Source organism: Astatotilapia calliptera, chromosome 1 (assembly GCF_964374335.1).
Source record: "Astatotilapia calliptera chromosome 1, fAstCal68.1, whole genome shotgun sequence".
Taxonomy (NCBI): Eukaryota; Metazoa; Chordata; class Actinopteri; order Cichliformes; family Cichlidae; genus Astatotilapia; species Astatotilapia calliptera.
In genome coordinates, this window is record NC_137422.1 from 929,547 (window position 1) to 943,787 (window position 14,241).

A 14,241-nucleotide genomic window follows, 5' to 3' on the forward strand; every position below is an offset into this window, starting at 1 on the left:
ATGCAAAAGCCGCCACAATTTATCTTCTGGCCAAAACATGTCCCATTTAAACAAGTGAAAATACAATTTTTGATCCCAAATCAACTAACGAATTCCTTTATGCTAAGATTTCATTTTTGACAACTTGCCTTTAATGTTTTGTTTTTATATTTGTCCAACCAAATGGGTGTCTTGCTAATGAAATGATGAACGTGTGCTGCTAATGATGTTAGATAATTTTGTGTGTGCAAGTCTTTTTTTCTTAGAAGGCCACACTGTGTGTCATAAACTAATTCAATAATAATTACTGATAGGTGACCTTTCAGAGCTTCAAAGCTATCTCAGCAGCAAGAACCAAAGCTCAGGTAATTTATGCAACTGCACTGCAGCCATGGTTAGAAGTATGAGCAGTAGTGCAGGAGCACTCTGCAAGAAGATGGCAAGACTTTACAGCACAGAGGAGCCTCTGGAAAAGACACATCATACTCCTCCGGGCTGACATGGAGGAGGCCTCGGACGTAGAAACAGACCAGCTGGAGTCCAACTCTGACTCATCTGAAGGTGAGAGTGAAAATATGGTTGAAGCAGTCACAGGATGGACTCCTTATCCCCATATTTTGGTCTTCAACAAAGACTGCAATGCTCTACTACCTCCCAGTAGCCAAAGGTTTGCACTGCTGCTGATGGATGAAATCCTGCAGCAAATTGTGGCCATGCTAAAACCTTGAATGGGAAACACTTAGTGGCTTATGTAGGGATGCTCATTTTTGATGGTGTTTACAGGGCAAAACTCTTCTTCTTTAACGGGTAAAATCCAAAAACTATAATATTTGATATTTATATTTCAGGCTGAAGTAGTTTTAAAAGACCATTGGTCATTGGTTTTCAAGATGGCAGCTTGTAGTGAGGTTGTACTAGGGAGTGCTAGTACACCAGTTCACTGATTCTACACCCATAACTTTAGAAATGCAATTTATTACAAGTTACTACAGTGACATTATCTGTAAGCCTGGGATGAGCATTAGCAGCTACTTTTTGGGACAGTCTGACAACATGCCGTGAAGGAAAGTTGTAATACCCAACACTGTGGGGGACCCCAACTTGCAGAGCGGAGAGGCAAATGAGGGAACTAGCATGGGAACTGATGCAGAGTTGAATATTGGAACACATCCATTAGTTTGTGAGGTGATTCAGGAAGTAACTGTGAAGTCATTGAAGATAAACTCGAGCCGGGTCTCCCTGCTATTTACAAGCACAAGGGAAACAACTGGAGGACCATGAGACGCACATAAAGGAAGCGGACGCCCGGATCTTGGCTATGGCGGATGTCACGACGGTGACCCTGGGCAAACTCCAATCATTGAAGAAGTGGGTAGAGGAACTAGCACAGCATGCTGATGACTTGGAAAATACAGGGTGGGCCATTTATATGGATACACTGTAATAACATGGGAATGGTTGGTGATATTAAAGTCCTGTTTGTGGCACATTAGTATATGTGAGGGGGCAAACTCCTCAAGATGGGTGGTGACCATGGTGGCCATTTAGAAGTCGGCCATCTTGGATACAACTTCAATAGGAAGAGGGTCATGTGACACATCAGACTTATTGGTAATGTCACAAGAAAAACAATGGTGTGCTTGGTTTCAACGTAACTTTATTCTTTCATGAGTTATTTACAAGTTTCTGGCCACTTATAAGATGTGTTCAATGTGCTGCCCATTGTGTTGGATTGTCAATGCAACCCTCTTCTCCCACTCTTCACACACTGATAGCAACACCGCAGGAGAAATGCCAGCACAGGCATCCAGTATCTGTAGTTTCAGGTGCTGCACATCTCGTATCTTCACACCATAGACAATTGCCTTCAGATGACCCCAAAGATAAAAGTCTAAGGGGTCAGATCGGGAGACTTTGGGGGCCATTCAACTGGCCCACGACGACCAATCCACTTTCCAGGAAACTGTTCATCTACATCATCATGTAGCAATTTCAAATATCCAGTGGCCTTGAGGTTTCCATTGATGAAGAATGGACCCACTATCGTTGTACCCCATATACCACACCAAACCATCACTTTTGTTGTTCCAACAGTCTTGGAGGGATCCATCCAATGAGGGTTAGTGTCAGACCAATAGCAGTGGTTTTGTTTGTTAACTTCACCATTCACATAAAAGTTTGCCTCATCACTGAACAAAATCTTCTGCGTGACCTGAGGGTCCTTTTCCAATTTTTGTTTTGCCCATTCTGCAAATTCTGTGGCCGATCTGGGTCATCCTCGCTGAGATGCTGCAGTAGCTGGAGTTTGTAAGGGTGCCATTTGTGAGTAGCTAATATCCGCCCAAGGGATGTTCCACTAATGCCACTCTCCAGTGACATGCGGCGAGTCGCTGTGGGCTCATGCTGAATGAAGCTAGGACAGCCACTGATGTTTCTTCATTAGTGAGTTTTCTTGCTTCCAGATTTTGACAAATCCAACACTGGTAGAATGTGGACCTTGTCATGATGATCATAGAAGTGGTGGCGTCCATTGCTGCTTTTGTCAGATTCTTGCCGCTTGCCAACAGGGTACGATTTCATAAGCACGTGCAACTGTTTTATGTTTTACAGAAGGCTGCAAGGCTTGTCATGGTGTCTGCTGTTCTTTTCATATTGAGAAACATTTTAAATGAGTCTGAAGGAGACTTTGTGGTTTTTTAACACGAGTTGAGCAAGTTTAAATATTCCATGTACAGACAGTCCCTGCGGCAGGCAATCTGAATTACACATGCCTTTGCAAACACTGGTGAAGAAGGACTGCCTGAAATGCACCAAGTTCTCAACCAAGTAGTAATCTTATGACCTGTTCAGCCTTTTGTCCTGGCCCATCGAGCAGGGGAGATCCCTGCAGTTTGAGGCAGCGCTAAGTTATTCTTTTAGTGTTTCTCTTATTGTTCAATCAAAAACTTTGAAAAAGTATAGAAATATGTTTGCACTTATTTCCCATTTGCAAGTTTAAAACCCCAAGATTTTTTTTTCTTTGCCTTGTACTATCGTACAGGGCAGTAAAGAAACTCGCCAGGACAAATTCTTTATCGCCCTGTACAATACAAATCGTGCCTGTAGCACACCCATTGAGTACCACTGTGTTGCTCAAATATCCGTTCTGTTCTCTCAGATATGCATTGAGATGGCCGAACCTGGTGGATTAACACAGGTGATGGAGAGCAAAGTCACCAAGGACTATTTATCTGCTTGGTAAGTGTGTCCCACGATCAGAAGTGAGAAAAAGAGGAAATTTATTTTACACTGTGTTTCTTCATTTTCTTTAAAGTGTCTTCATGTCTGTCTGACCTTGTGCTTCTTTCTCTCCTCTTCATAGCAGTAAAGCTGGACGTATTGAGTCGTGAGTATCTTTCTTTTTCAGCTTTAGTGGCAGAGTCAAATATACCATACGCTCCTCAAGGTCGTCTGTAGTAAACAGTTCCCAAAGATGCAAAAAGAGCAGCATGTGATTTAGATATAAGCAACTCTAGATTAGGAATTTGAAATGGAATTTCTTATTTCACATGAACATTTTGTGACAACAAACCTCTTTTCGTGGTAACCTACTGGCATCTTTGCTTTTAAATTCAGTTTGAAGAGCCTGAAACAGCGTCTGCAAGACTCTGGTGACAACCTCAAAATGAAAACCAAGAAGACCGCAGAATCGACTGATGCAGTGACCAAAGGTGACTGCCAGGCGGAGAGCCAGAGGACCGAGGAGGAAGCAGGGACCCAGCCCGATGCTGCAGCCGCCCCTGCTGGACAGCAGCCAGAGCCCAAGTGTCCTGATGACGAGACACAGGAGGGAGAGGAGAATGATGGATGGAGCATGGCCGACATTAAAGGTACAAAGAGCTGCTTTAAATCAGCAAAATACACCGCTCTGACAGCCAAAACACAGTAAAGTGAATATAAAAAGACAAGTTGTGATATTTTGTGGCTCTGATCTCATATTTGTGCTCCTCACTGTGCTACAGACATTCAGCCTGGTGGTAGTAATATATTTTATATATGTGGTGTTTAAGAAATGCTCCGTTGGTGCGATGACTATGTCCCACACCATCACCAGCCTGAGATTTTGATACAAGGCAGGATGGATCCAAGATTTCTGACCCTACCATCCTAATGTCACAGCAGAAACTGAGATTCAACAGACCAGGCAGCGTTTTTATTTTACAGCGTTGCTGAGCCTGTGTGAATTGTACCCTCAGTTTTGCGTTCTTAGCTTAGAGAAGTCGAACCCAGTGTGGTCTTCTGCTGCTGTAGCTCATCTGCTTCAGTGTTGGATGTGCTGTGCGTTCAGAGATGCTCTTGTGCATTGTAATAAGTGGTTGTTTGGCTTGCTCTGGCCTTCCGGTCAGCGTGAAGCAGTTATTTCATTCTCCTCTAAACTCAAAAATGCATTTCCTCCAGGGAACTGCCACTCACTGGATATTTTCTGTTTCAGACGGTTTTATGTAAACCCTAGAGATGCTTCTGTGGGAAAATCCCAGCACATCAGCAGTTTTTGAAATGCTAAGCTCAGCAAACATGCCACGTTTAAGTGACTTAAATTATTTTTCTTCTTCATTCTGATGCTCAGTTTAAATTTCAGCAGGTCACCTGACCATGTCTACATACCTAAATCACTAAGTTGCTGCCATGTGATTGGCTGATTAGAGAGTTGCATTAATGAGCAGTCAAACAGGTGTACCTAATAAAGTGGCCGATGAACGTTTCAGCTTTTCAAGTAAATCGAAATCATTTGTTCAATTATTATTGAGTTATAATTGAATGTTTAAATATGTTATAAACCCAGTGGCTCCTGTAGCAGATTCGTTGATGATTAACGTGTCGCTCTTTTCATTTTCAGTTGTGGCTAAACGCAGGAGGGAGCTTGTCGGAGCTGAGGCAAAGCGATCTCGCTCTCAGTCTCCGTGTGTTGTAGCAGATTTCAGACTGCCTCAGTTCAACCCTAACAGCCCCATCGGTCAGACACACACACTCTAAATTCAAATGTGTTGTTAATACTTGTCTAATCTTCCTGTTTCTGCTTCTCTGCAGGTCAGGAGTTTGTGGTCCCTAAATCAGGATTTTTCTGTAACATCTGCTCTGTTTTCTGCCTGAATGAGAAGACCGCCAAGGAACTCCACTGCTGCAGCCAGAAACACTACGACAACCTGCAGGTACGCACGCACATACATATACACGATTCAGCACACAAAATCACACTGTTGGCCTAACGATGTTTGTTTTCTCACTTTTCCCTTTTTTTAGAAATATTATGAGGAACGTCGACAAAGAGCTACAAAAGCTTTGTCTCAGACGTCTCCAGGCTCCGTTTCTGACTGATGGACCTGATCTACTGTATTTTTAACACATAACTGTGCAGAGTGTATATAGGATTAGGAGTAGCAACCGACTGAACAAAACCAATGCTTTTTGGCTTTTTCCATGTGTGAGTTTGCTCTTTGCGACGGAGTGACGGACAACTGGCAATGAGATGGCCAGTATCATGGCAATAAAAGCATTCTCGGACAGTCATGGGGACCTGATCAGGGCGCGTTTGACGCTTAGGAGAAACCCTCAAACTCCTCGCAGGTTTCGACAACGGGGCACATTCACGGCGCACAGCTGAAAACGCAACACGATGGGTCAACACAAACTCATCTGCGAGAACAGCAGCTTTAGACAACGAATCCACCTTTTGCTCATTGATATATACAACAACATTCTCTGGAAGACACGTTTTGAATTCCTCCAGCAGGACCAATTCTCTTAGCTGAGCAAAGTCCTTCACTTTACTTGCAGCTAACCACTTATCAAACAAGAGAGTCTTCTCCCTGGCAAACTCTACATGTGTTTGGTTGGCAGATTTTTCACACGACCGAAACCTCTGGCGATATGCCTCTGGAACTAGCTCATAAGCCCTTAAAATAGTGGATTTCACAATTTCATAATCCAGGCTGTCATCAATAGACAAGCTTGCACACACTTCCTGTGCTTTCCCCACCAATTTACACTGCAGCAACAAACTCCACACATCCTTGGGCCATTTCAAAGTGGTTGCGATGCGTTCAAAGGCATTAAAGTAAGAGTCAACCTCACTTTCTCTGAAAGGTGGCACTAAAGCAATTTGCCTGCTTGCATCAAATTGGTCAGAGGAGAGTGAATCAGAAGATTTACTCACAACTTTACTCACTGGGGTAGAGGTAACATTGCGCTGCCGGGAAGGATCCAGCTCCATAGCCCTTATGCGGAGATGCATAAGCTCAACTTCTTTGGACTTAGTCGCAAGCTCCACCTCTTTCAGGCGAAGGGCGAGCCCAAGATCCTCCGTAACCAATCCTGTTGATTGTCCGGCTGGGCTAACGTTTGGGATCTGAATGGCAGCAGGAGCCTCCGCCCCTGGCGACACCCGTCCACTGGGAGCTTTTGGGATGGTTGCAGCAGCTTCTGCTCCCGCATCCACCACCAAACCTCCAGTCGCCTCAACCGGCCGAGGTTTCGACTCCGCAAATACCCCCTTATCCACCAGCTGAGCTGTCAGGCACTGCTTAATTTCTGCCTTTTTAGCATGTAAAGGCACACTAACATTAAACAAATCTGCCACCAACAACAAATCCGCCTTTGTGCATCGATCCAACTTATCCACGGTGGGTTGTAGTGCAAAATCATCCACATCAAAAGTCACTGTGACTAGATCACCCCCAACACTACAAGAAAACTGCCAACCAAAAACTGCAGACAACCCACAAAATACAATGAGCAAAAAGAATGGCAAAAGAAAAAAAAAAAAAAGGACGAGCCCCCACTTTATGTTACGCCCCAGTCTAGGGGTACAGGAACGCAACACAAGTTTGAAAGAATTGCCCCGCCCTGGTCCCCAAAACCATACACAAAGGGAAACCAATTTCTTAGTGAATCGTGATTTATTTTTCTGCACTGCAAAAATGAAGTCAGGAGGAGGTGTTATCTACAACCCTATGTGAAATCAAATATCAAACAAAAGACAAGCGCTACACCTAACTCCCTAACTGAAATAAACAGGAGAAAACAGTGCAAGGAAAAACAATAAGGCAGCTCACCCCTTCTGTTGCAGTGCTATTTACAAGGCTATTTACAATGAAAACTAATGTACACACTATATACAAAACTCCAAAAAAGTCACAGGCACAAAAGTCTCAGGTTTTGGAGGCCAGGGTCAGGTCTGCTGCTGCTGTCAGTGGCTGCCCCGGGACAACTGCTGGTGAGGGATTTGAATGAAGATCACATGGCCAGGGGACCAATCAGCAGCCGTCAGCTCATCCACTCCGGGACCTGCAAAGACTTAAAGGCACAGACAACAACAGCCACCAAAACAGATTATGGACAGGGCCATAACATGTTTGCGGTTTTGTGATTTGTTTCTTATTTCCTGTTTTACTTTGAAAGTTCATGTCTTATGTCAGTGTGTTCAGTTTTACCTCTCCCCTGTCTCGTTAGCCTGATTTCTCCCAGCTGTGTCTCCCTCCCTCCCGCCCATTCCCTAATTACTCCCCTGTGTATTTAAGCCCTGTGTTTTCCTGGGCTCCCTGTCGCGTCGTACCTTCAACCTGCTGTGTGTTTGTAATGTCCAGTCCTCCAGCACCTCGCTTTAGAGTCTTGTTTTCCTTTTGTAAGTTTTATTTTGTCAATCATTCTTCCAGCAATAAAGCTGTGTTTTCAGTTTCTTCCCGTCTCCAAGAGTCCTGCATTTTTGCGTCCACCGCTTCTGCTCGCCTGCCACACAGCCAACCATGACAATAGCAGAATCTAGTATAACATGGAAACACCTACCTGAAACACAGACTTTATGTATTTTAAGTACTTGAGTAAATGTTCCCACTACTATCTGCACTCACTTCTGAAGATATTTAGACTAGTGAGAGAACTCTGAGCTCCTCCGCTTCATGTGAGATTCACTTTCCACTGTTTCCTTTCTTTCTTTTTTTAAATCCCTTTCCATTGCATTAATGTCTTGAAATACCAGGAAACCAAGCATCTGCCTCTGGAGACTTTTGACTCAAAAGGCAATAAAAACCAAAACAAATGTAAAAAAAAATGAATACAGGAAAAATTCATTTTCACAAATGTCAAAACATTTTTTAATTAAAATTAATCTTTTTTTCCTATTAAAAAGTTGTAAAAATGAGTGCAAGGCCATGATGCCATAGCAGAGGATGTACTTCCTGAGGGAGCTGAAGAAATTCAACCTGCCAACACGGGCGATGATGCAATTCTACACTGCAATCATCGAGTCCATCCTCAACTCCATCACCGTGTGGTACGCTGGAGCCACTATCAGGGACAGTGGCGGTCCTAGCCTGTTTGGCGCCACAGGCGAACACTCTCTCTGCCCAATGGTGTGCTTGGTTATCCTTTCATGAGTTGTTTACAAGTTTCTCTTTGTTCACAGCCATTGATATGTCGAAGAGGTTAACATGTTAGGAGCGGATCGAAATTGTGTTGATATCTGGTGAACGCAGTAACCGGGTCATTGCAGCAGATTTCAATGCAAGACACCCTACGAGACCACCCATCTCCCATGCTACAGTCAGCAAACTGCTTGCTAAGTTTCGTGAAACTGGTTCTACGGTGGCTGGGAAGTGCAAATCGCAACAAATTAAAAAACCGCAACAAATTAAAAAAAAACCACAACAAATTACAAAAAGCCCACAACAAATTAAAAATCCTTGACGGAAAGGGATTGTCTAAAATACCGGAAGTGACACAACGATTAGCCTAATAGGGCTTTGGAGCGTGATGTCACGGGGGTGGGCGTGTTGTGGGGGTTTTGTATTTTGTTGTAGGCTTTTTGTATTTTGTTGTGGGCTTTTTGTATTTTGTTGTGGGGGTTTTGTATTTTGTTGTGGGGGTTTTGTATTTTGTTGTGGGCTTTGTGTAATTTGTTGTGGGCTTTGTGTAATTTGTTGTGGGGGTTTTGTATTTTGTTGTGGGCTTTGTGTAATTTGTTGTAGGCTTTTTGTAATTTGTTGTGGGCTTTTTGTAATTTGTTGTGGGCTTTTTGTAATTTGTTGTGGGGGTTTTGTATTTTGTTGTGAGCTTTTTGTAATTTGTTGTGGGCTTTGTGTAATTTGTTGTGAGCTTTTTGTATTTTGTTGTGGGGGTTTTGTAATTTGTTGTGGGGGTTTTGTATTTTGTTGTGGGGGTTTTGTATTTTGTTGTGGGCTTTTTGTATTTTGTTGTGGGGGTTTTGTATTTTGTTGTGGGGGTTTTGTATTTTGTTGTGGGCTTTTTGTAATTTGTTGTGGGGGTTTTGTATTTTGTTGTGGGGGCTTTGTGTAATTTGTTGTGGGGGTTTTGTATTTTGTTGTAGGGGTTTTGTATTTTGTTGTGGGCTTTGTGTAATTTGTTGTGGGGGTTTTGTATTTTGTTGTGGGCTTTGTGTAATTTGTTGTGGGCTTTTTGTAATTTGTTGTGGGCATTGTGTAATTTGTTGTGGGGGTTTTGTATTTTGTTGTGGGCTTTGTGTAATTTGTTGTAGGCTTTTTGTATTTTGTTGTGGGCTTTTTGTATTTTGTTGTGGGCTTTTTGTAATTTGTTGTGGGCTTTTTGTATTTTGTTGTGGGCTTTTTGTAATTTGTTGTGGGCTTTTTGTATTTTGTTGTAGGCTTTTTGTAATTTGTTGTGGGCTTTTTGTAATTTGTTGTAGGCTTTTTGTAATTTGTTGTGGGCTTTTTGTAATTTGTTGTGGGCTTTTTGTAATTTGTTGTGGGCTTTTTGTATTTTGTTGTGGGCTTTTTGTATTTTGTTGTGGGCTTTTTGTAATTTGTTGTGGGCTTGTTGTAATTTGTTGTGGGCTTTTTGTATTTTGTTGTAGGCTTTTTGTAATTTGTTGTGGGCTTTTTGTAATTTGTTGTGGGCGTTTTGTATTTTGTTGTGGGCTTTTTGTAATTTGTTGTGGGCGTTTTGTATTTTGTTGTGGGCTTTTTGTATTTTGTTGTGGGCTTTTTGTATTTTGTTGTGGGCTTTTTGTAATTTGTTGTGGGCTTTTTGTAATTTGTTGTGGGCTTTTTGTATTTTGTTGTGGGCTTTTTGTAATTTGTTGTAGGCTTTTTGTAATTTGTTGTAGGCTTTTTGTAATTTGTTGTGGGCTTTTTGTAATTTGTTGTGGGCGTTTTGTATTTTGTTGTGGGCTTTTTGTAATTTGTTGTGGGCTTTTTGTAATTTGTTGTGGGCTTTTTGTAATTTGTTGTGGGGGTTTTGTATTTTGTTGTGGGCTTTTTGTAATATTGTAAGCAATACTAATTTAAAATTCAATGACATCAAAATCCTTCTAGTCCTGATGTCGAGCGCTCTTTTTCACTAATGTGTTGTTGTTGTTGTTGTTTATAGATTGTAAGAGCAGGATGGCTAAAAGAAAGGCCAGTCCCGAAAAAACGACCCCCATAAAAAGAAGGAGGGTCACTGAGCAGGCTGGTCCTTCCACCAGCTCAGATGCTCATGTGGTCAGGGGAGTCAAGCTAAAGGTCCAACAAGATGAAGCGGGGACAACCAATACAGCAAAAAAGCGTAAACTTCTTGACCATGTGAGCGGTGACAAGGGGCAGGCATCTTCCTGGTTGGACACTGGTAAAGGTAGGCTAATTAGTTGAGTGAGGGGTAGATTAAGTGTACATCTGGTTGCTAGTTTGAAGGTATTAGTGTTTGGGAGATATTTGTGTCTATTATCTAATAAGCTGACGTGCTTTTGGTGTTTTCCACATCTGCAGACTGCAGCATAGAAATTTCAGAGAGCTGCAGTAAAAACAAAAAGGCTGGCAAAAGGAAAGCTGCGGGAGACACCAGGGACCCACCTAAGAAAAAGAACGTGGACCAGGACAAAACCAAAACTGTTGCCAAAAAGTCAGTGGCTGAACAGAAACGTAAGTAGCAAGCAGCTTAGCTTTTATATTCAGGTGAAGAGCAAAATGAACATTTAGGGTACAGCAGAGAGTAATTTGTGTGACAGCTGTAGTAAAACCCAATTTGTGTTTGTCTGTTTAGGAGACTTCCAAGCGAGATACGTGGAGGAGCACCGGCTTGGAGAAGGAGGATGCGGAGCAGTGTTTGCTGGCTACCGCATAAAGGATCATTTACCAGTAAGTGTTCAGATGGTGGTAGTGAGACAGGCAGTAATGCAGATAAGGGATAATATCGTAAGCTGAGACGTGTGCTGTTTTACACCTTTAATTATGTCATACTGAGGAAATGCTCATCAATGCCCTGTGTCTTTTAGGTGGCCATCAAACACATCCCAAAGGGGAAAGTGTACTGCAAAGTGAAGGTAAATGTGCAAGACTTGCATTGTTTTTACATTAGTGGATTGCATGCAGCGTTCACCTGTGGAACGTCTGTGCCTCATCATCCACTTTGTTAAAATATTTCAGGATGACAACGGGAAGAATCTGTCGGTGGAAGTTGCCATCATGCTGAAGCTTGCAGCTGAAGCAGATGGATCAGTGGAAACATCAGCCCCAGTGTCTCTGTTGGAGTGGTTTGACTTTGGTAGAGAGCTGATCCTGGTGATGGAGAGACCTGTCCCCGCTGTGGACCTGGATAAATACATAGAAGAAAATGGAGGATTTTTGCCAGAGGACAAGGCCAAGGCAAGTTGACTTGCCTTAGAAGAGTCTTAGACTGTACATCATTCAATCAAAGCACAGAGTATTAGAGAAACATTAACCCATTGATTGGTTATTGTCTTTTTCATCGTTTCCAGGTAGGGCTGGGCTATATCACACCGTTCACGGTAATACCGGTGTAATTTTGGGCAACGATAGGAAAATGAAATATGGCGATAGAATATGGGTAAAACGCGCATGCGCAGTGCCTTTGTTTACATATGCACATGGCGGTGACACAGAAAGAGAAGAGCAAAAGTGGATCGTTGAATGAAACGGATGAACCAGAACTGGTTTGTAAAAATGCTGCAGCTTCAGTGGTGTGGAACTGGTTTCGCTTTCGTCCGTCAGATACACAACAAAGCACAATTTTTGGTAGAGCATGCTAGCAGGCCGTCGTTATTACCGTGTTGTATGGAAAATACGGCACACTTAAAATCAATCCTTTGAATTTTCTGAAAGTCGACAGCGCCCCTTATAAACCCGTGTGCCTTATGTATGAACTCTGGTTGTGTTTACTGACCTCGAAACGGTTTTATGTGCACGGCGACTTTGCTAAGCTACAAAGCTGCACCGCTCGATGGATTGTCGGAGCATTACGGCTATCGTAGGCGGAGCCTGGCGGAGTGATACGTACTGCACCTCAACATGATATTACCGTATTGTGTGTGTATGACCTCTTTTTAAGTTTTGTGGATATTATACATGGTTATGCTGAGGATGTGTCGGCCAGTTTCCACTGGAAATGCCTTTTGGTTAAACTGTCAGCGAGGAATTTGCACTGTTACATTTTTATATAACTTTAATGGACATAAAAAAAACAGCTGCTTGTTTAAGTGAAAATACATTGATGGGGTTTTTTGCACTAATAAAGTTGTGGAGTTGTAAAGTATTTTGTCTAGTGTCAGTTATATCGTCAGTTATATCGTTATCGCAACTTTTCAAATGTATATCGTGATGAATATTTTTGGTCATATCGCCCTGCTCTATTTCCAGGTCATTCTGAAGCAGCTGGTTGATGCTGCGAAGCACCTGGAGGATAAACACATCTTTCACCGGGACATCAAGAGTGAGAACATTCTAATTGAGACCGGCTCAGATTCATCAGTCGATGATAGTGTTCGTATCATCGACTTTGGACTCAGCTGCTTTTTTAAGGAGCGGTCGCAGTACCGCCTCTTCTATGGTAACATATTCTGCTCTTGCTCTTCACAGATGTCACAGTTTTCGCCTTTTGTTTTAGAAGAAATTGCAATTGTGTCTGTTTATTAGGTACAGAAATTTACTCCCCTCCCGAGTGGTACGGGCGCAGTTGCTACAGGTGTGGACCCACCACGGTATGGCAAATGGGAGTGGTTCTGTACGAAGCGCTTCATGCGGGGGACTTTGACACCACGAGCTTCCTCAAAAAGCGCCTGAAATTCAAAAGACATCTGTCCAAAAGTAAGAAAACGTCACACTTCAAGACTGACTGATGGCTTGGACCACTGGAACTATCATCTTCATGTTTTTTCTCTTTCCTTTCTTTCCAGACTGCCGGGATTTCTTGGACGCGTGTTTAACCAAAGTCCCGGAGACGCGGCCGACGCTGGAGGACCTACAGCATCACACTTGGCTGAGATAAGCCTATCACACACACACACAAACACACACAATTCAGACGTTATCATTTATGTGTGATGTATGAATTACCTTTCTTTTTTTCAGGAAATAATTTTTTTAATTGGCCCACTTTAAATTTCAGTGTTTTGGAATTCCTGTAACCCTCCCAGCCATCCCAGGAAAGGGGATCTCTCTTTGAATGGGCTTTCCCGAGGTTTCTTCCCGTCAATCTGGCCCCCCCAGGGGAGTTTTTCCTCGTCTTCATAGAGAGCTTGGGCTGGCTCAGGAGCTCCATCAAAACTGTCTTTATTTAATTACTCAAATGTAATCATATACTTTAAAGTAATCAAATAAAAAACAGTAAAAATCTAAGACTTGAAGTAAACTTCCATTAAAATAAAACTTGTTTAGTTCATCTTTGCTGAGGATACTGTGTTATTACTATTTCAAGGATTATGTCAGATACTGGTACCCATCCCTACCCATCACTAGGGAACAGAACAAACCAGACATCAATTACAACAAAAATGACACTGACCCAGCCAGCATGACTCGTCTGCCTTCAGAAATGTTTAGCAATATTACAAATTGGGTGATATGCCTTAAAGTAGCTTGTCATGTGTTCAGCATTGTCACAGGCTACATTTTAATTAAAACCACAATCTAGTAATGTTCTGTCTTTAACCTTCCTAATTTGTTTTTTGTCCTAACCTAACACTAAACTGCCAGTGAAAACAAAAGTTACATAAATAAAGAAAATTACGGTCTCACACAGGAGTCAAACCCTAGTTTCTAAATGATGTCAGTAATAGGAAATTCTATCTTTAAAAAAAACCAAATTGTTACACCACTTTCCCAGATAGCAAGGAAACATTGAAACAATGTTGAGTCAATATCAGGCTGTGTCATTGAATCAACGTTGAAGTGTGACGTTGACCTAACGTCACTCTTGCACCCTTTTTTAACGTTGAAACAACGTCAGGCTTTGATGTTGAATCAATGTTGAAACCTG

The 14,241-nt window shown here is 42.4% G+C and overlaps 2 protein-coding genes across 2 annotated transcripts; both read left to right on the plus strand.

Annotated features, from left to right (window-relative positions):
* Nucleotides 1-77: 77 nt before the first annotated feature.
* On the plus strand, nucleotides 78-7,694 carry LOC113030896 (uncharacterized). Its single transcript, XM_026182720.2, has 7 exons — nucleotides 78-2,547; nucleotides 3,137-3,216; nucleotides 3,341-3,364; nucleotides 3,595-3,848; nucleotides 4,856-4,972; nucleotides 5,047-5,168; nucleotides 5,260-7,694. Exons 1-7 carry the CDS (start codon nucleotides 2,482-2,484, stop codon nucleotides 5,332-5,334), a joined length of 738 nt encoding a protein of 245 aa, XP_026038505.2. The 5' UTR covers nucleotides 78-2,481; the 3' UTR covers nucleotides 5,335-7,694.
* LOC113031021 (serine/threonine-protein kinase pim-1-like) lies at nucleotides 6,245-13,617 on the plus strand. Its single transcript, XM_080304018.1, has 9 exons — nucleotides 6,245-6,320; nucleotides 10,360-10,602; nucleotides 10,737-10,889; nucleotides 11,011-11,105; nucleotides 11,243-11,290; nucleotides 11,394-11,612; nucleotides 12,624-12,813; nucleotides 12,900-13,070; nucleotides 13,160-13,617. The coding sequence occupies exons 1-9, from the start codon at nucleotides 6,245-6,247 to the stop codon at nucleotides 13,249-13,251; spliced, it is 1,287 nt and encodes a 428-aa protein (XP_080160144.1). The 3' UTR covers nucleotides 13,252-13,617.
* Nucleotides 13,618-14,241: the final 624 nt, after the last annotated feature.